At 46.2% G+C, this 23,319-nt stretch overlaps 3 protein-coding genes across 3 annotated transcripts; 1 reads left to right on the forward strand and 2 right to left on the reverse strand.

The window, feature by feature from the left end:
* Positions 1 to 3,765: 3,765 nt before the first annotated feature.
* Positions 3,766 to 5,726, forward strand: PtA15_15A468 (uncharacterized protein; the record flags this gene model as incomplete). The annotated part of the gene is made up of 6 exons (XM_053163675.1): positions 3,766 to 3,774; positions 3,849 to 3,861; positions 4,349 to 4,418; positions 4,489 to 4,640; positions 4,706 to 4,870; positions 5,560 to 5,726. 6 exons carry the CDS (start codon positions 3,766 to 3,768, stop codon positions 5,724 to 5,726), a joined length of 576 nt encoding a protein of 191 aa, XP_053027627.1.
* A 1,113-nt stretch (positions 5,727 to 6,839) lies between these two features.
* Positions 6,840 to 8,217, reverse strand: PtA15_15A469 (uncharacterized protein; the record flags this gene model as incomplete). Its single annotated transcript, XM_053163676.1, has 2 exons — positions 6,840 to 8,068; positions 8,160 to 8,217. 2 exons carry the CDS (start codon positions 8,215 to 8,217, stop codon positions 6,840 to 6,842), a joined length of 1,287 nt encoding a protein of 428 aa, XP_053027628.1.
* A 13,891-nt stretch (positions 8,218 to 22,108) lies between these two features.
* On the reverse strand, positions 22,109 to 23,303 carry PtA15_15A470 (uncharacterized protein; the record flags this gene model as incomplete). Its single annotated transcript, XM_053163678.1, has 3 exons — positions 22,109 to 22,144; positions 22,221 to 23,158; positions 23,234 to 23,303. The coding sequence occupies 3 exons, from the start codon at positions 23,301 to 23,303 to the stop codon at positions 22,109 to 22,111; spliced, it is 1,044 nt and encodes a 347-aa protein (XP_053027629.1).
* Between the last annotated feature and the right edge of the window lie 16 nt (positions 23,304 to 23,319).

Raw genomic sequence — 23,319 nt, forward strand, 5'->3', positions numbered from 1 at the left:
GGATTGGAGTGCTGACTTTCAAATCCGGGGTCGTCGAAGCCCCCATTGGCATCGTTTGGCGGCTCTTCTCGGGAAGGATTGGAGTGCTGACTTTCAAATCCAGGGTCGTCAAAGCCCCCATTGGCAGCTTCTTGGGTGTGATTTCCAGGAGTAGGCTGAGCGGTACGTCGATTTGGATTGGCAGTGCTAGGCTGAGTCAAAGGCTGAGTACGTCGATTTGGATTGGCAGTGCTAGGCTGAGTCAAAGGCTGAGTATGTGGACGCTTGGAGGGATGAGAACCCGAGGGCTGGCGGTTAGAAGAATCGGCTCGCTTCAGGCTGGTCCTGGGAGTTGAAGGAACATGTTGTTGACTGAGGGGTGATGGTGCCAAGGCATTGCTCGCCGTGGGAGTCGAAGGAACATGTCGTTGACCGAGGGGTGATGGAGTCAAAGGAACATGTTGTTGACCAAGGGGTGATGGTGCCAAGGCATTGCTCGCCGTCAGCGTCCTGGTCCCGAACGTAGGTGCAATCATTTTGGCAGGTGGAGATTTTGGAACTAGAAGAAATGCATTCCGTCAGTCTTGATGAAATAAATGAGCTAGAATATAGAAGAAGAAACCTACATGATAGCTTGGAAGCGGACAAAAGTAAGGAAGATTGGACTGCGGCCGAAGAAGATGTTTTCCGAGTTTGAGTTCCAATGGGGTTCGCACCAGGATTTAAACGGAAATCAGACGGTGGAATCAAAGCAGAAGAGAACAGCGCATTAGATGTGGAGTTCCTCAGCGGTCCTCCAGTGGAGGCATCAGAAGACCAAGCAGACCCCCGTGAGCTGGCAACCCGAGGCGTGGACCCCCGTGAGCTGGCGGTCTGAGGAGTGCGAGCTGACCCCCGTGCCATAGAGCTGGCTCCCCGAGCCGTGCGCCGCTCAGAATTTGCAGCAGCGCCCCCCATCATAGCTCGTCGCCGAAGCTCCTGCATGTAGTTGGAGGAACGTGCAGCCGACTGACTGGGCAGGAAGTTGGAGGAGCGTGCAGCCGAGTGGCCGGGCGGCACCGGCCCCAACAAAGAATCTCTTAATCCTGGCATGGAATCAAAAACAGAGGATGCGGATGTGATAAACCGAGGAGAGTATGAGTGGAGTATTGGGTGGCGAGGGGACGGAAGAGGGAGTATTGGTTTGTAAGGGGACGGAGAGCCGCTGATTGGATGGAAGAGCCGGTGATTGGATCTTATAAATACCTGATACCTGATCCATCATGTCAGTCACAATGGTCAACGGTTATCCGAGTGCCTCCGATCCAGCCGGGTATATTTGATATCCTGGACTGGAGTTGTGGAACGGTCTGGCAATGATTGGAAAGGTTGGTATGGAAAGTAATAGTCACAATGCTCAATGGTAATCCAAGTACCTTTGATCCAACCCGTGATATGTGATATCCTGGAGCTGTGTAAACAAGGGTTGGCATGAAAAGGACAAAGAATTTTTGAACTTCGAAGCCCGCACATAAGTCCTTTTATTAGCTGCCCAAGATCCAACCCGTGATATGGATATTATGAAAAGGACAAAGTATTTATGAACTTACGAAGCCCGCACATAAGTCCACGCACAAATTTTATTAGCTGCCAAGTACAAATAGCAAATATCTAGCGGGAAAATTTTCAAGCATAATATTGAATGAGTGATACAAAACAATTGGTGTATGTTTTGGTACCGGTGTCTTTTGGAACCAAGAAAAAAGGCAAGATGAATTTTAAATAATAAGGTGCCAACTCATGAAAAAAGGCGAAATGAATTTTACTTATTAAGGTGCCAACTGAATTTGACATCATACTTACGGAAATTGCTGTTGCACTCAAGATCACATGAGGGTAACTGAATTTTTGTTGGGGACTAACTCATGTAGGCCTGAATTTATTGAGGTCTATCTGTCAAATACAACTCAAGCTCACCTCATCTGGTCGCGGCTGGTACGTATATCTACAATCTATCGCTCGGTTCTATTACTCGGTTCCTACGATTTAGACCAACCGCAGTTATATAACATCAGGTGTGTAGGTGTGGATATCTATGTCTTATCTTTGTTTGGATTTCTGAAAGCAACGGTCGAACAATGGCTGATTAGATGCTCTATCTTGTTTCAGGATATACATTGGTTCTTCAATTCAAACTTCGATCAATCAAACCATGGCCAAGAACCGAGTGAAACCAAAACGAGCTGTTATTCCGCGATCAGTCCGCCTGCGACGTGAAGCTAATACAGACCGCAATCAAGCCGCCCTGCGAAGGCTTCAAGGTTTTCAAAGTGCAATGTCACGCATGGATCAGGCACTCTCAGCTGATGCTCGCTTAGCGGAGGATCTAGTAAATCAAGAACAGTACACAGAATATCACAAAGACCTTGGACTCGGAGACCACGGATATCAAGAAGACGCCGAAGATCCAGATGAGGAGTCAGATGACGGATGGATCCCTCCCGATGTTGAAGAACCCGATAGTATCGACATAGCAATTGAATCTAACATCAAACGCCTCCGCCAAGAAGCTGTCCAATTCAATTGGAAGGAACTTGTTAAAGACCTCCACTCGACATATCTAGCCCAGAAAGCAATAACCAAGAACTGGACGAAGGATAACACTTACAGCGACCATTCCACTTGCGACTGCATCTCCGCAACCAGAAGAGCGATTGATCTTGTTGATGTATATGGTATGCTACTTTTCATTTCTTTGAATGTTGTTGAGTGTTTATTCATCTAATCTTTCTGTGTGTGATCTTTCTGGTTTGGTTCAAACTTAATCAAAGGTCAACGTCGTGCAAATGTTAAGTTCTGCTCATGCACCCTTGATGCTGTACGCCTGCTCTGCATGGGCTATCTCCCAGGCTCACCCATTCAACCGGTCACCGCCTTTTTGCTGCCACTACTCATCCTGCACAATTGCCTATGGAACAATTGTAACATTGGGGCGATGCCATTCACAACTGCCCTTCAGCAATATCTCGAACCCAGATCGGAGCGTTTGACGGTTAAAAATTTGAATCATGTGAGTCATGACTTGATCATTCTACAGCGCTAGATGATAAATTGATTTCTGATCAAAAATTCCAGTCCTGTGACTTGCGAAAACCTTTCTCCGCAGCCGTTGATCTGTACCAAGAATTGGATGATCAAACCGATAGCATGATATCCAATGTCATGAAACTTGACGAGCAGACAAATCTGGCGTCCCGTGCCTGTCCCGCGTGCTTTGGGCCGGCCCCAACAAACCTTCAAGATTATCCCCGATTGAAAAACAATGAGCTCATTGTTTGTCTTGACGGGAACTTTCAGCATCGTCACCATTCCAAGGCTAGCCAAGACTATCACCGACTAAACACTCCAAGCATTTTCCTCAAGCAATCTGAAGTGGACAAAATGACTGCTGAGATCCAACATATTGAGTTACGCAAAAAGCCGAAGGACAAAGTATGTATGGATAGCTTTTCCATTTCGAGATTAGTGAACCTGATACTTACGCTGCCATTACAGAAGGACCGATGTACAGAAGCCCACAAAGCAGCTGATGACAAGCGCAATGAGTCTTTGTGGAAAGGATGCGACGATACCGGCCTTATGGGATGTTGTTGTCGTCACGATGCTGCAATTTACCTGGCTAACATTAACAAATCCGGCGAGCAGAGATGCTTCCCATTGGCGCTGCTCACAAAAGTGCTGGATAACGTGGAGCCTGATTGACATGTTGGCATCCTATATGACATTGGATGTTCACTTGATAAGTACATGGCATTGGTAAGTGCTCCACTAGTTTGCTTTAACACTATCATTATTGCTAAGTTAATTGAATTCCCTTGTTTTTTTCACAGCGCGGATTAATGGGTGAGAAACGGAGGCGCCTTTGGTTCGGAACTTCCGTCTTTCACGCCTACGTTCACTCGTGGGGCTGTCAGCTCAATTATAATCCCCGGTTAAACAAGCGCTGGGGATTATTGGATGGGGAGGGACTCGAACAAATGTGGTCGTATCTTTCCCCCTTGATCAGTCCGTTACGATATGCCACACAAAACCACCGACTTTCCGCCATTTCACGCCGACTCAAATACCATAATACCAGAGGCATCAAGCAGCTCCGTACGTGTATTCTACTTTCTATGTGGCGCATAAATCAAGCTGAAGTTCTTTCCTGTAGCCAAATGGCTCAAAAAGAAATTCCAAGCCGCCGTTCGCCGCCGAGTGGAGACAAAGGAGGTCTTATCGGAGATTCTGGAAAAAAAGAATCCTTTTTCAAGATTGGGTAGCAGCTACACTAAGCGGTTCTTAAGGAGGCAATGGGAAGATCAACGACAATTCAAGGAATCACATACAGAAGAGAAAGAAGAACATCACTCCAAATTACTGGAGGTCTATAAGCAGGAAGCCGCACTTGAAGCGTTGAGGTAGGTGGGCTTCAATCCCTTTTTATTGCTCCTATTGACTTCCTGATCTCTTTTTTCCTCTGGATGACAGATCTCGCCTGCGCGAGAATCCGTCTGTTTATCTACATAGCGCACAGGAGGTTCATGAGCTTCTAGATAAATTGGAAGACACTTCCAACAAGCTGAAGGAGGCTGCCGAGAGATTAGGGCGGACTGAGAGGCCCCTTGCAGATGAAGCCGAAGGTATGTTAGTTGATACAATGCCTCTACCGGCTGATCCATCACTTATGAAGGTTTTATTTTTGTAGAGGAGCAAAAACTCCTCTTGCTTTTGTGGGATGCAAAATCTGAACTATATGTTCAAGCGGTGCAACTCTGGGCAGAACGGCAGCCACTCACTGACTCAAGAACAATCGGGCGTCGGTTGGGAACGAAGTTGAGCGAGAAGATCCAGAAGGCGATTCAGAGTCGACGTGGGCCAATCACCAAACTCATAGCCAATTACAACACCCAATTCGATCAATATGTCGCCAAGTTCCCAAGACAAAGAGTTGCCGACGCAGACAATCATCCCCTAACCTACAAAAATTTCTCCAGCATGCCCATCGACCATAAGTTTTGGAATGATGGCATCTATTACCATTCAAAAGCTCCATGGGCAATTGAGCCGGATGTACGGACAGGTATCACCTGCCTCCTTGTCCTCGAGAGGGTGGATGAGGAGATAGACTTGATTACTCAAGAGATGGCGAGGTCAATTTCGTGGGGATTAGCTATGTACAGACACATGAAGGACTTTATCCAATACATTCGAGCTCGTAAGTTATGTTTATCTATCTCCTGCTAACTTCTACGCTTGTAAGTTATGTTATTCTCCTGCTAACTTCTACTAAACTCATTTGTGGTTGGACTGTCTGGACGGAAACAGGCCAAGCGGCTCTAGAGAATGAGTTTGATTTGACTGAGGATCATATCGACAATTTGGATTTAGGAGACATCTCAAGGGCCGAGAAGTTACGACTCATAAGCAAAGAGTTACAGTCTTGTTTATCTGCACATGGTACACTAATGCTTGAGTGGACGGAAACCGTCACGTGGATGTGTGCTCGGTGCCAGCCCAACCTACTTCGCACTCAATATTCCGAATGGACGAATCTTATAGCCGAAATCTTGAAGGATCAATCCGTCCGGAGACCAAAGAGGGGACAAGCAGATGTTGTAGTTGACAATGATGGCGAGGAAGCGATCTTAGGCGTGCAAGTTGATGATGGAGAAGAGGACAGCTCGGATCCCGAAGGTGCTTGGGAGGATGTCGATGAAGCTCATTAAATCAACAAATGTTTCTCCTCTTTCTTCCCTGGGACTGCTTCTCTCGTGTTCTTTTTATCTCTCTTGTGTTTTTTATCTCAAGTTTTGAATTTGTATACATATTATTTATTACTCAAAACAACCCAAGAAAGTGACCAAGCTTGTTTGCCGTACTTCAAATCAAAACAAGATTTCAAGTTTGAACAACCGAGAGGAGCAAAGAAGTCTAAACATTTGAGGGTGCAAGATGGATGAATAGATCAGATTCATCCATCTTCGGGGGTGGGGGGAGTGTTACATAGTTACGCGGACGGGTGAGTGTTTGTTACATATTTACGGACGGGTGAGTGTTACAATTACGGACGGGTGAGCTCGGGCAGGGTGAGTGTTATGTACATATTACCTGCCGGACGGCCGGGGCGGGTGAGTGTTACAGTATGGTGTTGTAAGGCCCATGATGCGGGTGGTTATGTAGCTATGTAGTGCGGGTGATGTGGTGTACGGGGGGGGGGGGGGGGGAAGAGCAAGGACTTAGGCGAAAATTCTGGGGCCAAATAGCCGGAGGTTGAGGTGCGGCTGGAAACGCTGGACATTGCTTACGGTAAGCGTGAATGGTACCCCTCTACGTACCATAAGAAGGCTTTCACATACTATGTACAGTATAGTACAGAGTAGTGGCCACGGGTGAGAACACGACCCTTTTTTTTCACTTCAAAAACCTAATTTTAGAACTTTTATTCAATATTTTATAGCAAAGATTTTGGAATGGTAAGGAAAATAACAAAATAAATCTCTTAAAGAAAAAGGGAAATTACAACGTTTCTTTGAATATATATATAGGAAAATAACATCCTTAGAGTTTGAGAGAACATCGTGTAATATAGAATCTATCTCGTATGATCGGTCCTTTGTTGTCATCTAATGAGCGCATCTCTTGATCCGTGCGCGTCGCGTAGAAGCTTTTCGTAGATAATAGATGTTTTTACTTTGATTTTTGATTGATTTTTTTTTTTTTTTTTTCTTGGTTTCCGACCCGTGTTTGACATGTTGGTACAAAACTACACTGATCTTAAGTAAGCAGTGGGCACATAAATAACGTAATACAGAAACTGGTTGACAAAGCATTGCTTGTATTCAGATGGCTATGCGTTCAACTTCGAAGGTCAAGACAGCATCCATCAGATGACCACTAGCCACGTCCCAGGAGTGCTTGAAGGTTGGCAAGAAGCTCTTCAAGTGACCTCCGGGTGGTTCTTCTTCTTCAATTGGCGGCAGAAAGGGGATCAGACAAGCATCCAGAGCGATTATAGCAGATTCCATGTCGACTGGGAGGTCTTCGACAAATTTTCGGATGACTGTATTCCGGTCAAGTTCATCAGGGAACAGTCCAGGTGGGTAACCAAACTGGTATGAGAGGTTGGAGAGGTACTGTAGAGTCCTGAGCATCACTGTCGGCGCTTCATACAACTGCTTCATGCTCTCCGAGTTGAGTTCTGTCCCGCCCAGTGCCGACCGCTGTTTCCTCGAGATCGCCTCCAAGGTTTTCCTGACCAAGATTCTTGCGAGCTTGGCGAGCGGTATGGCCGACTTGGAGACTTCAGTTATCGATTCTAGATGCGCGTTTCTCTCGTCCAGGGTCGCATTATCGTCGATCCGATGAGCATCTGATGTCACTGTCACAAAGTCGCTTCGGCAAGTCAACATCGACCCTAGGATCTCATCAACTGAATCCGACGCCTCCAGCCAGCCTTCGTGGACCATAGCCCAGTCCGATTTCCGGCACCAATCAATCGTCCTGTCGATTAGATCGTCCGACCAAGCTATCCTCTTCTCCATCCGTCCTTTCAAATCGCACATCTCCTCCCAAACCCAGTGATCCTCGTTCATAAAATGGGCCATCGAGCAGCATCCGATGAAGCTGCAAAGGTCCTGGAATAAACTGCGATAGATAGCATCTCTTACCAAACGCTTGACATTCGTCTGCAGACGAGAGCACCGAAAGGCCTTCAATTTCTCCAAGCCATGGTCATGGTTTTCGTCCGGTAGAGGTGAGTCGAACGTGAGCGAGACGATAGAAGATACAGTACTCTCCAAGATCACGTCCAGATTGGATACGATTCCCGCAGTTGAATCAACTCTTGCTTCTGGGCACTTGCGGGGATCGATTGAGTCGAGTGAGTTGAGAAGCGAGCTGAGCTGGCCTTTGATTGTGGGCAGGAGGACCAGATGCAGCTTATCAAAGGTTTCCGCTCTTCCGCCCATGTGCTCGATGCGCAGGTTGGGATCTTTCGTGCCTGGCCTAAGATGGCTGGGCTCGAAGCTGTGCTTGTTAATCAGCCCCTCCAAAATAGGGCTGTAGCGGGCTGTTGGGTGGGAAGAGGCAAGTCAGTTGAGATGGGCATGAAGGTAAACGTTCCCTCCGAATGCTTCATACGATATACAATCTCGACTCACAGATATCCATCGACCTTTCCATCCGTGCGAGGTCTCTCCTGCGCTGTTCTACTGCCATCGTGGTTCGTGTTCTCTTACATAGACTGGCCTGGTTTTATATGAGTTCCTCCCTCCGTTCGGGGGGATTCTCGTGGGAACGGGGAGCGGCCAAACTCAACACATGGCGTAAATATGTATGTCCCCTCCTCGGGGGAGCACCATTGAAAATCACCAGGATCTTAGCTTATTTTCACCCATTTCAAACTCCTCATTAGGGGGTTTCAAACTTGAAATCAGGTTTCGCAGGACCTTGCGCAGGTCCAATTTCCAGGAAAAAATTTCACTGCCAAAAACAGCAACCTGGGGGCTCTAGTTTGAACGCCCCCAAACTGCAAAAAACTCCTGATCTTGCATGGAGTTTCCAACCTGGAGAATCTTTGGCAGAAATGTTTTGTCCGTAACGGGTTAACTCCAGGAGTCCGGACCGGTCCTTCCAGTGTGCGCACACAACCCAATGATTGGTATTTACCGGTCCTTCAGTGCGCGCACACAACCCAATGGCCGGTATGTACCGGTCATTGAGTGGGTACACAACTTAAGAATAATTTGATGAGAGGTCTGTACTGGTCATCGAGTGTTGTGAGTCTCAATGACCAGTACAAACCTGACCAGCCCGCCATCGAGTGACACAACGTACATACCCAACCGGCCATTGAGTGTTGTGTCACTCGATGGCCGGTACAGACCCGACTGGCCATCGAGTGTTGTGTCACTCGATGGCCGGTACAGACCGACCCGACTGGCCATCGAGTGTTGTGTCACTCAATGGCTGGTACAGACCCGACCGGCCATCGAGTGTTGTGTCACTCCAGACCCGACTGGCCATTGAGTTGTGTCGCTCGATGGCCGGTACAAACCCGACCGGCCGTCGAGCGTTTTGTCACTTGATGGCCGGTATAGACCCGACTGGCCATCGAGTTGTTGTGTCACTCGATGGCCGGTATAGACCCGACTGGCCATCGAGTTGTTGTGTCACTCGATGGCCGGTATAGACCCGACTGGCCATCGAGTGTTGTACTGTTGTGTTGCTCGATGGCCGGTGCAAACCCAACCGGCCGTCGAGTGTTGTGTCACTCGATGGCCGGTATAGACCCGACTGGCCATCGAGTTGCGTGCGTAATCACGGGCCGGTTGAGTGGCCGGCTCACACCCGATGGCCGGTATGCGGGTGTGATCGGGGATAGGTGAAAACACCCTTGAGGGGGTGTTTCTGACCTTTTTCCTGCTCCTGGACCTGATCTCCTGGAGCCTTTTTCGAAGAAGGAAATCAGGTCCGCAGGAGAGGTTCCAGGTCCATTTTTTTCCTGATTCCTGGGACCTGCGCGAACTGATTTTTAACTTTGAAACCCCATTATCCATTCCCGGAAAGAAAAATCCTGTAAATATGGTTAGATGGTGTGTTTCTGTAACCAATCCACACCCCCTTTGAGCCTGCAGCAGCTCAGGGAATTTCAAATTTTGAGCTCAAAAATAACTTGAAGACCCGTTCAGAACCAGTCCAGAGTAGGTGGATTGGGCTAGTAAGTCTGAGGGGAAGTAAGCTAAATAGCAAGGAATGAAAGCTGAGATAGAAGGCTAAAAGTCTGTCTAGTATCTACTCAGTTTTTTTTGAACAATAAACTGCACTTTTTGGATCATTTTCAAAAACAATATACTGTTTTACAAGAAAAATTCAAGTCTGTAGGGCTAATGATGCAACATTGGAGGTAAGCCTCTCCTTTGGAGATGCTTCACGCAAAGCCCACTTGACCAAGCCAAAAGTGCATGTGGCAAACCCAGAACCAAGCTTAACAAAGCCTCCCTGTGAGAGTCCCAAAGGGGCAGCCCCTAACTTATGTTATGGTTCGGCTCAGGGAGGGGGACTGGTCTTGGGTCTTCTAGCTGTTAAGATTACAGCTCTACAGGTGGAGGCAACAAAGGGGGGGGGGGGCTATCTTGAGGTGAACAGATAGGACCAAGGAAAAGGATTGGGGTTGTTGAAGCTCAGACTTGATGATTTTTAGGCCCCGTTTGGCACCAATATAATCAGTGATATATTTCACAAATATTTCACAATTATATTGGTAAAATGCCAATGGCGTTTGGCAAACCGACATATTCAAAACATGAAATAATTTATAATTACAGTTCCTACATGCCAATATATCGGCAGCGAAATCAGACCCACCCTTGCAACTCCCAACCTCAATTATTGACCTCATTGAGTGGATAAATCATACAACACTCCACTAGCTCAATGTATCCACTCAATGAGTGGACGGCCCGGTTGGTCATTGAGTGGATTATATAACACTCCACTTGCTCAATGACCCTTGATGACCAACCGGGTCATCGAATGGACTTATCCACTTGATAGCCTGGTTGGTCATTGAGTGGATAAATACTCCACTCGATGGCCCGGTTGGTCATCAAGTGGAGTAGGTATCCACTCAGTGACCCAGTCGGTTGTTGAGTGGAACATACTCCACTCAATGACAAATCAGTGGATATGTACAAGTCCCCTCAAACCGTCCTGTTCATTGGGTGGACTACAATACATCCACTCAATGACCGACTGGGTCATTGAGTGGGTGAAGTGGGTCATAGGCTATACATGATGACCGGGTGGGTGGTCATCAAGTGGAGGGTGAGTTTGTCCATTTGCTTTCTTGGTTGATTGAGAGGTGGGTGGTAGGCTGGCTGGGTTTATACCAATGTACTGACAAACACCGGCAATATATTCAATTACATTTTATTTCAGGTGAAATCCAAGTTTATTAAAGACACAGTTTTGCCACAATTAAAAAAATTAAGATCAAGGGTTCCCCCTTACAATTATACAAAATGAAAAAAAAAATCAAGGGTTTCCCCATCAACAAAATTTCAAAAAAAAAAACCAGGTGGAGTTTTCCCACTACAAAAACCAGGATACAAAAAAGAGGGTTACATAAGAAAAACACAATTTTATAATGAACAAGAAAAACTCAATCAGCCTTCCAACATTGACAAAGCCGTGCCCACAGGCTCAACACCTAGCCCGCGTCAAGCGCGCGGGTCAAAAGTGATGGACGTGAAGGCCCCCGGCCCGCAGCAAAGGCTACAGACCCATGGGGGGCCCACTCTTTAGCCCCTCAGACTGTGCAAGCGCAACAGCGGAGGGGTTGAGGACGAACTGCACGCTGGAAGTACAGCGGCAGAGGACGCCATGGGGATTATTGGACCATGAGGGCACCCCCTTTTATACGTGATCCACCAGCAAGCTCCCATTGACTCTGAATGCTATATACCCTTGACGACAACACCACTGCCAGGCCGCTGATGTATATTTAACCTGCGTGGCACTGACTACATACAAATCAACAACGTGGCCCACGCAACCATCACATCCGCTTAGTCAAACCACCCACTTTTTGCATTCACTCGACACATCAAGGTTGGGACCACTGCTAGCGTAGTTGATGATTTGGATCAGGTCAGGCTCTTGTCAACTAATTAGGGCCCGTACCATAGCTTTCCGCGGATCAGGACCGGTTTATTGGGATTATTTTCCCTGTACGGTTTCCCCGAGTTCAAAACCCGAGTTGTCCACAATGCGTACCACGAGACCGCAGATTAATCAACTCCTTGGTACCGGTGCTGACCAGTCAGCCAGAGCAGTACACACTGGCCATTGGGAGCATATTCCCCTCGATGGTAGGTCCGTTTGATCATCGAGAGCTCCCCTTGATGTCCTGTGGGTCATCAAGAGGAGTATGTACTCCTCCAGATGGCCGAAATGAACCGGTCATCCAGGGAAGTGATTACTCCTCTCGATGACCGCAGGAGTAATCACTTCCCTCAATGACCGGGTCGTTTCGGTCATTTGGAGGAGTGCATATTCCCTGGATGACCGGAACAAACTGGTCATCAAGAGGAGTATCTACTCCTCAAGATTACCGGAGTATCTACTCCTCAAGATGACCGGTTTGTTGCGGTCATCTGGAGGAGTACTCACTCCTCCCAATGACCGGAACAAACCAGTCATCAATAGGAGGGTGTACTCCTCAAGATGACTGGAAGAAACCGGTGGTGGAGAGGAGGGTGTACTCACCAAGATGACCGGAACAAACCGGTCATCACATCTACCTCTAGATGACCGGTTTGTTCCGGTCATTGGGAGGAGTGCATACTTCCTTGATGACCGGAACGAACCGGTCATCTTCATCAGTACATCTTCCTCTTGATGACCGGCTCGTTCCGGTCATCTTGGGAAGTACATACTCCTCTCAATGACCGGAACAAGCCGGTCATCGAGAATTGGGCGAGTGACTATTGATGGCAGGTACGGACCGGGCATCAAGGAGGGAGTGTACTCCTATCAATGACCGGTCTCCGCCGGCCATTGCAAGTGAAGAACCTACTGACCAGCCATCGGTGGAGTGTGTATGCACTCCATTTGATGACTGGCTTCTGCCGGAGGGCTTGGTGAAGTCGACACCACTGTTTGAGACGCCTTCCAGATGCGAGGGGAGGCCCAGGAAGTGCTGGTTGTTGAGGGCGGGTTCAGCCGCTGGGTGCAGGAGTTCAAGGATGATCCGGGGCGGATTGAGGGCTACAAACCGGTGCTCTGGTGACTTGCTCTTTGTAAACACCTTGGCCATCAGGGCCCTCACCCTAAATACTGCGGGCACACTCCCCACGAGTTGCCGGTTGTGCTCGGTTGTGCTGGAAGCCCTGCAATTACCATCTGGAGTGGGAGGCAAGAATCAGCTTACCGCTTGCTTCTCCTGCAATACATGTCCCATTCATCGCCTCTCTGACAGTGCTCCCATGAATATGTGTGTGATTGTACTGCCGATCCCGGCCCGATCTCTCTGGGCTACATACACCCAGCTTTCATGAGCTTGCGCAGGGCTGCCTGTGTGTGGTACGCGCCCTGATGACGGCCAGTCTGAGCTTTGTGTAGCTTACACAGCCGGCTATGAGACTGCTTTTCTTTGCATCCATCAGAAAATCTGGTCTGCACCAGTTTGTGATGTTCCTGGGCAGCTAATCTGTGGAGAATTGAAGTTGAACCTCTGGCAGAGTTATAACACACTCTCTCAAATACTGGTCAAGCAAACTCAAATTCAGTCAGTGAAGGGTTAAAAAAAGTTCAAAATGATGGATTAATATATTACTATAGCCAAAAACAAATGAAGTCTGTTGGATACAAGTCACATTAGTTATTTGACAGGAGGAAGCATGAAAAAGAGGGGATCAAAATCAGAAGAAAAGATTGAGGGACCTCAAAAATTCAATGAAGTGATCCTGAGGAGATTGTTGAAAAATTTGGTGGCCTGCTATCAGATCATCTGAAAGAACTTGCTTGATGATTTTAACTATTTCAGTGCAATTGAGAGCTAAATAAGAGTGATTTTGGTGTAAGTAAGCAGAAGAGAATGAAATTCCATTGAAATCCAGTACAAGAGTAAGAAAAGTGGCAACCAGGTTTTGTTAATAGCACAGTATTATTTAGTGCAAAGTTTCTGCACCACACTTTGGCTTTTCAGAAACAGTGGGGGTTTGCTACTTTTAGCATTAGTGCATACTGCAGCACCCAGCCACTGGCGATTTGTCTAATGGACCTGGTGCTCTAGCAAAATAGTGCTGTCAGCTGTACTTCTCTAAAGTGTGTGATTTTTGTACTGCAGCACAGTGATTTGCCCTTGAGGCTTGCAGCGGCGAAGCCGCCTTGGCCTCTAGTAATCAAAATGTCACGGATTATTTCACCCGTGATTATTTCACCCGTGATTATTTCACCAATTATATTGGCGCCAAACGGGGCCTTATTTCATGTCCTAGGAGCGGACTTTAACCAAACAACTAGAGAGCCCCCCAGCAAGATCCAAAGGGGGGCCTAACAAAAGTAACAGGGGACAGGACAGGTGACAGGAACTGGTGACAGGGAACAGGAGACAAGTCATGGCCACTCGGCCAAACAAATCAGAACAGGTGACAGGAACAGGGGACAGGAACAGGGTACAGGAACAGAGGACAGGAACAGGGTACTGAACAGGTAACTGAACAGGTGACAACAGGACAGGACATGATTTGACCACTTGGTTGGACAGGAAACAAGGGCCACTTGGCCAGACAGATGATGTGAGCGGAAGATGAAGTCAGGATTCTGACACTAGCTCTTATAGGTTGATTTCTAGATGGGGAAGAAGTGAGGATCTTCCCCCAACTCTCCTTTGAGGCAGAGAGCCGTGACATGTATGTACAAGTGTGACATGTCCCTGGTGTAGGCCATGGTGCGCACAGGAGCGGCTCATGACAACTTAACACAAGTCCCCCTTGCTGGGAGGCTCACTGTGGCTGATGGAAAAGTGCCCCCTTCCACAGGGAGTGACTTGTGCACAAAGTCAAATATTTGGCTGAGAAAGAAATTGTGAATGGCTGGAGAAAAAATATTTAGCCTCCCCCACCCTCCCCCTCAGCTCCTGTGGACCTTCCCCAGAGCCAAAATATACTCCTGTACCTCAGCATCCAAATTTCACTGGTCTTCTCTACCCTAGGGCTGGACCCTGGGTGATACCCAAGAGCCTCAAGCCCTGCCGTGGTAATACCCGTTGGGAATACTTGAGGAGTAAAAACAGAGGTTTTGCTCCCGTGGGAAATACCCGCGGGTAACGGGTTGGGTAGACGGGTAGATGCGGGTATTTTTTACGGTGGGTACCTGCGGATATGCCCCGGAACTATAGGGTATACCTGCGGGTACCCGGTCTCTTAGGCCTATTTATCGGACTTCGGGACATTTATGCCTGAGACAACTTCCCCAGGGCTTTGGCATCAGGTGTGAGCACCCGGATGCCTATTCATGCCGCGCCTCGGGCAGCCAGATGGTGCAAAAAGTTGAGCACACCGGCCTTGCGCCGCTGCAAGGCGCAAGGCCAGTGTGCTCAACCCCTGAGACCAAATACCCATTGGACCCCGTGAGATCAGCACTGCCAGCATGATTGGCTGGGATGAAGTCATCCCAGTTTAACTGGGATGCACTCAACCAATTTAAAATGGGTTGATCTTGACCAATGAAATATAAACCCAAGGGGGGTACCTTGGATTTATATTTCATCAGTTGAGATCAACCAAGTTTAAATCGGTTGAGTTCATCCCAGTTTAACTGGGATAACCTTAACCCAGCTAATTATGCTGGCAGTGCAGCAGAGTGTCCCAACTTTTATACCTGAGAATACCCAACAGGTATTTTTTGAAGAGAGCACTGCCGGCCCCCAACCCGTTGGGTCGGATATCCGGGTATACCCGTCCACCCCGTCTTTGGGGTCCAGCCCTACTCTACCCCATCCCTATCATTTCCACTGCACTAATCTTTTGAAAATAATAAAAAACAAAGAAATGTCACCTAAGGATCTAAAACCATTATGCCATGTGGATATTGGATTCACAAGCCTGCAGATATCTGCAGATTCTACACCTGTAGTCACACAACTTTTGCAGATAGTACCAGGAAAAAACAATTCTCACCAGACATCAGGTGTCATCAAGCAACAATAGCTGTCAATTTTTTCCAGCTCTGGCACTACCACAACCAGGCTACAATGGCCCCTTTGCTTCCTACAGGGGGATGTCCATGCAGCCAACAATGTAACTGGTTGGTAGCTCAGTGTACTTAGGCTGATGTCACCTGTAGTCTAGTGACAGTTTATTTTTCCTGGTGTAGGATATTCAATCTTGCCTATTATCAGAAAATCCAGAAATGGATCTTCAGATCAATTTCCTTCAGGATTCCTTTGACCTTCAAAACACATTCCTTCAATCATTTTGAGAGTTTAGGCCTGCAAATAGGTGAGGTTGTGCATCAGTACTGCCAAAAAGAATGTCTATTCAGTTTTTTTGCACATGTTTTGTTGATTTTGAAATAATTTTTTAGTATTTTTGGGCTTAAAAATCATTCCTTTGTCTACAAGCCTGGACATTATTCATAAAACTCCCCTACAGAGAGCCCTGCGGGCAGGCTCCCCCGGAACCTCTGTTTGAAAGGCTTAGTTGAGCCAGGGCAGCCCTGCAGGGTCTCTGTCTCACAGAGAGGCCCGTAGGAGCAACATAACACTGCCTGGGGACAGAATGCAGAGCCAAAAGATGATGATTTTCTTTTCTCATGGATTGATTAAACCAGAAAAGGGGGAGGCTTGGGCATTAAAGCATTGTCTCTCCTGTCTGCTCTATTTCCCATCCTCCTGTGATCTGTTGCTCTGTGTTGGTTCTTGGTTCTCTTTCTTTTCTTCTTTTGTTCTCTTGTCTTTTTGTGTTGTGTTGTGTGCGCACGCACGGCGCGCAAGGAGATGATGAAATTTATGTGACATGTTGTCTCCCCAAGTCCAAGTTCGCAGAACTTGGAGGAGGGGAGCGGCATGGCATTCTGATCCGCCATCAGGAGTCCAGAATCCGAGTTCAACATCAAAATAGTCCTATTTCCCATCAAGAATCCTATCAACAAACCCAACCGCCGCCGAGGATCCAAACCCCGGCGAAACAACTCTCAAAACCACCCAACCACCAGCTATCAATTCAAATCCGCACGACTCCTTCTGGACTGATCCAAGAGGGCAGCCCCCAGGCACCTTTTTCCCCTCCCAGCGCTGCCGCCGGCCTAGCACTGGACGGAGCTCCATACCGCCCTTCAGGGGCCTCCAGCGGGGGCAGAGGGTATATGTACATGTCCTCCCTAACTCCTGACCACCCAGCTTCACCCTCCATCACAATCACCACCACCATGGCCAGTAGCAGCAGGAAGTGCCGACCGCCTTCATCACCTTCTTCCTCCAAAATCAGTACCCAGAATTCTAACCAACAATATAAACAGCACTCCCATTTAGCACAATCAAGTCACTTGCGCTCGGAGATAGTTCAACTGGACGATTCTGATGACCGAACCTTAGGGACCAACCTTGACAATACTCAGAACTCAAAGACATCAAAGCTTTCCAATCATGAAGAGCTCATTAAGTTTCCTTTGATATTATTTGCACTGTTTTGTAGGCTATTCCAATCAAAAACTGTGGAATGTCACATAAATTTAAGATGAATCAGAGGAATGAGTTCAAAAAGAAAAACAAAGGCCAAGATGAAAAAAAATAAAGGCAGTCTTGTAGTAGATTTAGCTTTATTTTTATTTAGTTTTATTTGAAATGCTACCTCCCAGTCCCGGTACCAACTGGGATTTTTTTTTCTTTCAAAAACAACCAAAATACCCAAAATTTTTGGCAGGTACCCGCGGGTACCTGCCTTTTGCACCCGGGTACCTGCCCGCGGGTGCCGGGTGCGGGTGCGGGTGTCCGAAATCCTGGAAATTTGAGGTGGGTACCCGGGTACCCCACGGGTACCCGGGTGCGAAGTGACATCTCTAGTCTGGGTATGTATTCCTACACTGTCAGATAACAAGCCCCAACAAGGTAAGCTTGGCAAGTTTTAATCAAGTGATAGGTCTGGTCTAGTTCCAGATGAAGTTGTTTGATGACAGGTGTGTGAGAGTTGAGAGTTTATGATGAGTGAAAAGGGTGAAAGTTGACTTGATTTTTCTGGTGGGGATTGAACACAGGTCCTCAAGAGGGTGATATATAAAGTTGAGAAGAGTACCTAGGCTGAGAAGGGTATATGTCTCAGTTGGGAGTTGAACCAGGAACCAGGTAACTTGTGATAGGCACATGATATGTCAACCAAGAGATATGAGAGTATGAGAATATGAGAGTGAGCTCAGTTGTTATTGCAGATGAAGAGGTGGTATGAGAGAGATATAATGGGTAACTATGATGATGGTTATGTGTGGTATCTTTATAACTGGTGGGTACTGAGCTGAGGGAAAAAAAACTGGGGGGGAGAGCTCCTTATATAGACAAATGTGAGGGATTTTAGCTACAAGGGGGACCCTGGATGAGGGATTTCAGCTGGTGGGCTGCATACAAGTGGTTTCAGAAGTTGTTAAATATAGGCAAAAAGTGGGGTGAGAAATGAAAGATGATGATGACATACTAATGCAAGGAGCGCATAAACAGAGTGGGGAAATGCCAAATACAGGGGTACCTTATGCAAGGGGTGCATGAAGGATGTCAGACCAATGAAAGGAGTGCAGAAATGGGGTCAGAAGACTGCATGCAGCTGCAAGGGGTGCATAAATGAAGCGGGGACATGTCAAATACAGAAGAAATGGGGTTGGTCCCCTGCATATGCAGTGGAGATAAGTAGGATAGAGAAGAGTGTGTTTTTGGCTGGGTCTGAGTATGTGTATACCTGGGAAAGGTGACTTGAGGGGCGTGACAGGTTGATGGCTGGGGCTGGCTGTGTCCATGAGGGGTCCAAGAGGGTGTAACTTCCAATCCAGTGGTGACCAGGGGTAAAATTGGCTGTAGAATCCATTTCTGAGGTCCACTTGATGGTACTTGAGGCCTAGGGTGAGTAAATATATGTATGAGAAAAACTTTTGATTTTTCACTTTTCCATCTACCACACCGGCAGCAACATTTTAAACGCTGCACTGGGCTAAAAAAAGCTGTCATTTAGCGCAGCGCAGCGGTCACACCGCTACGTCCCAGAGGCACGCAGCTGAAGCTGTTGAAAAAACTCTGCTGTGCTATCCGCTAAATTAGCGGATAGCGGAATTTAATTGCATGTTAAACCTCTTTTAACATGATTTAAACCATTTTCTTTCTTCTTTTTCAAACCGCTGCGCTACCTCTGAAGCGCAGAAGTTCAGCGCTACGTGACCACTTTTTTTAGCGCGCTAAAATTATCTTTTTTTCCCAGGAAAACAAAAAGCGGTTAGCGCAGCGGTCTGGCCGCTGCGCGCAGCGGCACAAAAAGCCACTGCGCTAACCGCTTTGCTGCGCTAAAAGCAGCACAGCTGTTACAACATTGCCAGCAAGTGTCTTTCAAGGAGAGAGGTGGAGTAAGTGCTGCCTCTTTTAAAGACTAGCTTTGTGAGGTGTCAGCATACTGGGCCCCTCAAACCAGGGAATGGTGGGAGGATTGGGAGTGAGTCTCTAGGTTTCAAGAATAGAGGCAAATGTGATAATTTTGATGGATGATGCAAAACTTAAAAATAACAACAATTTCAAAGCATTGAGATTTGGAACCCTTCATAGATTTGTGAATGTTTTTTCTCTCATTTAGAACAGCAACCAGGAAGAAAAAGAAGCAGATGTAAAGAAAACAAACAAAAAAAGCATAGCATAACAGTGGCACCCAATCAGATTGGTGGTGGTAACTTACATTGATAACAATTGAAGATCTTAGATATCATGTCTACTTAAGTAATGGTTGTGCTCCTGATGGTGGCTGCTTTACTCTGACTCACATGGTTATGCAGCAATCACAATTGACAAGATAACATCCCACAAATTATCACAAGCCTTATACCAAGATTGTTTCAAGTTCATAAGGCAATACTTTAAGTGAATTTTGGGTGAATCCTGATCTTCAATTGAGTCCAGTAAAGGGATCAGAAAAGAATCTAGAACGGATAAGGTAGAATCCATTTTTTTGGGAAGTTCTTGGACTATGTCGCAAAATTTGGTATGATGCTGAATATCAATCACTACAGCTGATTGTTGATCAAGAGGGTATATGAGGATGGCCAGCCCCTTGAGCCCAATAATTGATTGAGGGGCTTTGTATAGCTGCCGGGTTTTCTCAGAGTTAAGACTTAAGTTCTAGTGCAGTGCCCAACGTCCAAAGCCCTTTCTTCAAGATTTTTTCAGAAGTTTTCTTGACCAAAATCCTCCCTACTTTGACAAGAAGTATGGCTGACTTGGCTACTTTGGCTAGCATTCCTCTGTTGGCGTCACTCTGGGTGTGATTGTTGTTAGGATGATCAGATTCCAATGTTGATTTGGCTAGTAAACATTGCTAGGGCCTCATCAAATGCCTTGGATGCTTCTAGCCAACCTTCTTGAACAACAGCCCAGTCAGAATTTCGGCACCAATTGATTGCTTCATTGATGACTTTTTGTGAATAAGCAATAGTGATTTCAATCCCTTCCCTCAAACCAGATCCCTCCTTCAAAACTGAGTCATCTTCAACACCAATATTTGCCATAGCGCACCATTGGATGAGTTTGTGAGTAGCTCCTGGATTAACTGCCAATAGATAAACCGTCCTACCACAGGCTGAATTTTCTTTTGTATATGAGCACATTGAAAGTCTTTCAATTTCTCTAGGCCATGATCATGCCTTTTGTCTGGTAAAGGTGGCCCTAACTTCTAGAGTGATAAAGACAGTGGCCAATATGGTACTCTCTAAACTCCAATCAAGATTTGATAAGATTTCTAGAATTGGACCGGTGACGGGATTTGGGTTCTTGCTGGGATCAACTAAGTTGATTGAGTCTAGAAGTAAGGTGAGCTGGTGCTTGATTGAAGGTAGATGGGTCAAATGCAGTCTCTTCAAGCATTCAACTTTTCCGCCCATGTCCTTGATGGTCAGGCTAGAGTCTTTCTTGGCTGGTGGAAGATGGTTGGGCTCAAATCTGTACTTGTTGGTCAACTCCTGCACAACACAGACAACAGAGACTGTTTAGATCCAAGTAAGTGAGTATCATGTACACATGCGCTGCTTTGGATGCTGTTTCCTTAATGAACAGATGTTGGACTGACATCTATCCTCTATCCTTTGAGCTCTTTCAAATGTCTGCCTATAGCCTGGTTGGTTCTCCATTGTGTCCATTGTGGTTGCGGGTAGGGGAAGGCTGAAGATCCACCCAAGCTGGGCTTGGGACACCTCCTCAACCACAACTTATGTATATGGCACCTCAACAGTTGACATCATACTCCACTAAATTGATACATACACAAAAGAGTATTACAAGACAAAAAAAACAAGGCAATTGCTCCATAGCTTGTGTGTAATATTCTTGGTGGCTGTTGTTAGATTTCTAGTCACTCTCAGCCTGAAAGTATTTTATTAACTAGTTATAAATGGTATTTATGGTGTTCAAAGTTGGTTTGCATAATTTTATGCATGCATAAATCATAAAATCATAAAATCTTTTTTGCAGGGGATATGACTGTCTGATTATGTAATACAAAATTTCCTCACCAAAATATTTTCATGATTTTATGATTTATGCATGCATAAAATTATACAAACCAACTTTGAACACCATAATTATCATAAAAATTATCATAGTTTATTATATTAAGACTTGTAGCTCTTGATGTTTAGACGTGTAGATCTAGCAAATTTATTTACTGTTTGAGACATGTAGCTTCTCAATTGTTAAGACATGTAGTTCTTTTCTCAAGTTGTATTGTAGCTGTCACAAGTGTGACATGTTATTCTAGTTTAAGTAGTACTCTGATGTCATAGTAATAAATGCATCGAGTCAGAGCATTATTTCTTGTTGACCACCTCAAGATTCATCAAGATAAATAAAGTCCCAAGAGCTCCTCTTTCAAAATTTCTTCTCCATCCTCCTCTCAATCCGACGACGGGTCTTTAAATCTAACAGCTGTCACTGATTGTATGTACAAAACTTACAATTCATGCAAAACATTGACAGACAACAAGAATCTGAGATTTGGAATACTTGGTCATACATGAGCTTGTTGATTGTTCTCCCGTCCAGAGCAACCTGGCAGAAGAAGAGACGGATGTGAAACCCAAAAAGGTGTGGCAATGGCAAGCTGATTCTTAGTGATAATTTACATTGATAAAAGTTAAAGCTGTTGGTTATCATATCTACTCGAGGACTGATTGCTGCGCAATGGTGGCTGTTTTAGCCTGACTCAAATAGCCATTTGTTCAACTTCAAAGGATAAAATTACATCCATCAATTGATCACTAGCCTTATCCCAAGAATGTTTCAAGTCCATAAGGCAAGACTTCAAGTGAGTTTCGAGAGAATCATGATCTTTGGTTGAGTCCAGGAAGGGGATTAGACAAGAATCTAGAATGGTTATCGTGGATTCCATTTTTCTGGGAAGTTCTTGGACTATGTCACGAAACTGGGATTGATCGTCAAGATCGATTACTACAGTGTGGTAATTAAGAAGTTTTAACAGCGCGACCAGCTCCTTCAGCCTGATGATTGATTGAGGGGTTTCGTATAACTGCTTGATTTTCTCAGAGTTAAGTTCGGGTGTAGTACCCAACGTCGATAAACGTTTCTTCGAGATCTTTCCAGATGTCTTCTTGATCAAGATCCTTCCTAATTTGACTGGCGGTATGGCTGACTTGGCTACTTCAACTAGCATTGCTCTGTCCGCGTCTCTCTGGATATTATTATCGTTAGGATGATCAGCCTCCCATGTTGATTGGATCGTCGGGTTGGTCTGGCTAGTGAATATCTCTAGGGCCTCATCATATATCTCGGATGCTTCTAGCCAGCTTTCTTGGATGATAGCCCAGTCGGAGTTTCGGCACCACTTGATTGTTTCATTGATGATTGTTTGTGAATAAGCGATGACGATTTTGATTCTTTTCCTAAGATCAGATCCCTCCTTCAAAACCGAATCATCTTCAACACCAAAATTTGCGATAGCGCACCATTGGATATAGCTCGTCAGTACATCCCTGAATAACCGGTCATAGATCAACCGTCCTAGAAAAAACTGAATTTTCCTTCGTATATTAGCGCATCGAAAGCCTTTCAAATTCTCTAGGCCATGATCGTGTTTTTCGTCTGGTACAGGCGGTTCTAGAGTGATAGATACGGTGGCCGATACGGTGCTCTCCAAACTCCGATCGAGATTTGACAAGATTTCCAGAATTTGATCGGTGACCGGTTCTGGGTTCCTGCTGGGATCGATTAGGTCGAGTGAGTTTAGAAGCAAGGTGAGCTGGTGTTTGATTGAAGGGAGAAGGATCGAATGCAGTCTCTCCAAGCATTCGACTTTTCCGCCCATGTCCTTGATGGTCAGGCTTGGATCTCTCTTGGCTGGCGGAAGATGGTCGGGCTCGAAGCTGTGCTTGTTGGTCAAACCCTCCACAACGCGGACAACGGAGACTGTATAGATCGAAGTAAGTGAGTTTCATGTGTGCTGGTTTGGATGCAGTCTTTACGGTCGGATGTGAGACTGACAGCTCTTCTCTATCCATTGAACTCGTTTGAGCGTTTGCCTGTAGCCTGGTTGCTGCTCCATCGTGTCCATCGCGATCGTGGTTTGT

This window comes from Puccinia triticina, chromosome 15A (genome assembly GCF_026914185.1).
Source record: "Puccinia triticina chromosome 15A, complete sequence".
NCBI lineage: Eukaryota > Fungi > Basidiomycota > Pucciniomycetes > Pucciniales > Pucciniaceae > Puccinia > Puccinia triticina.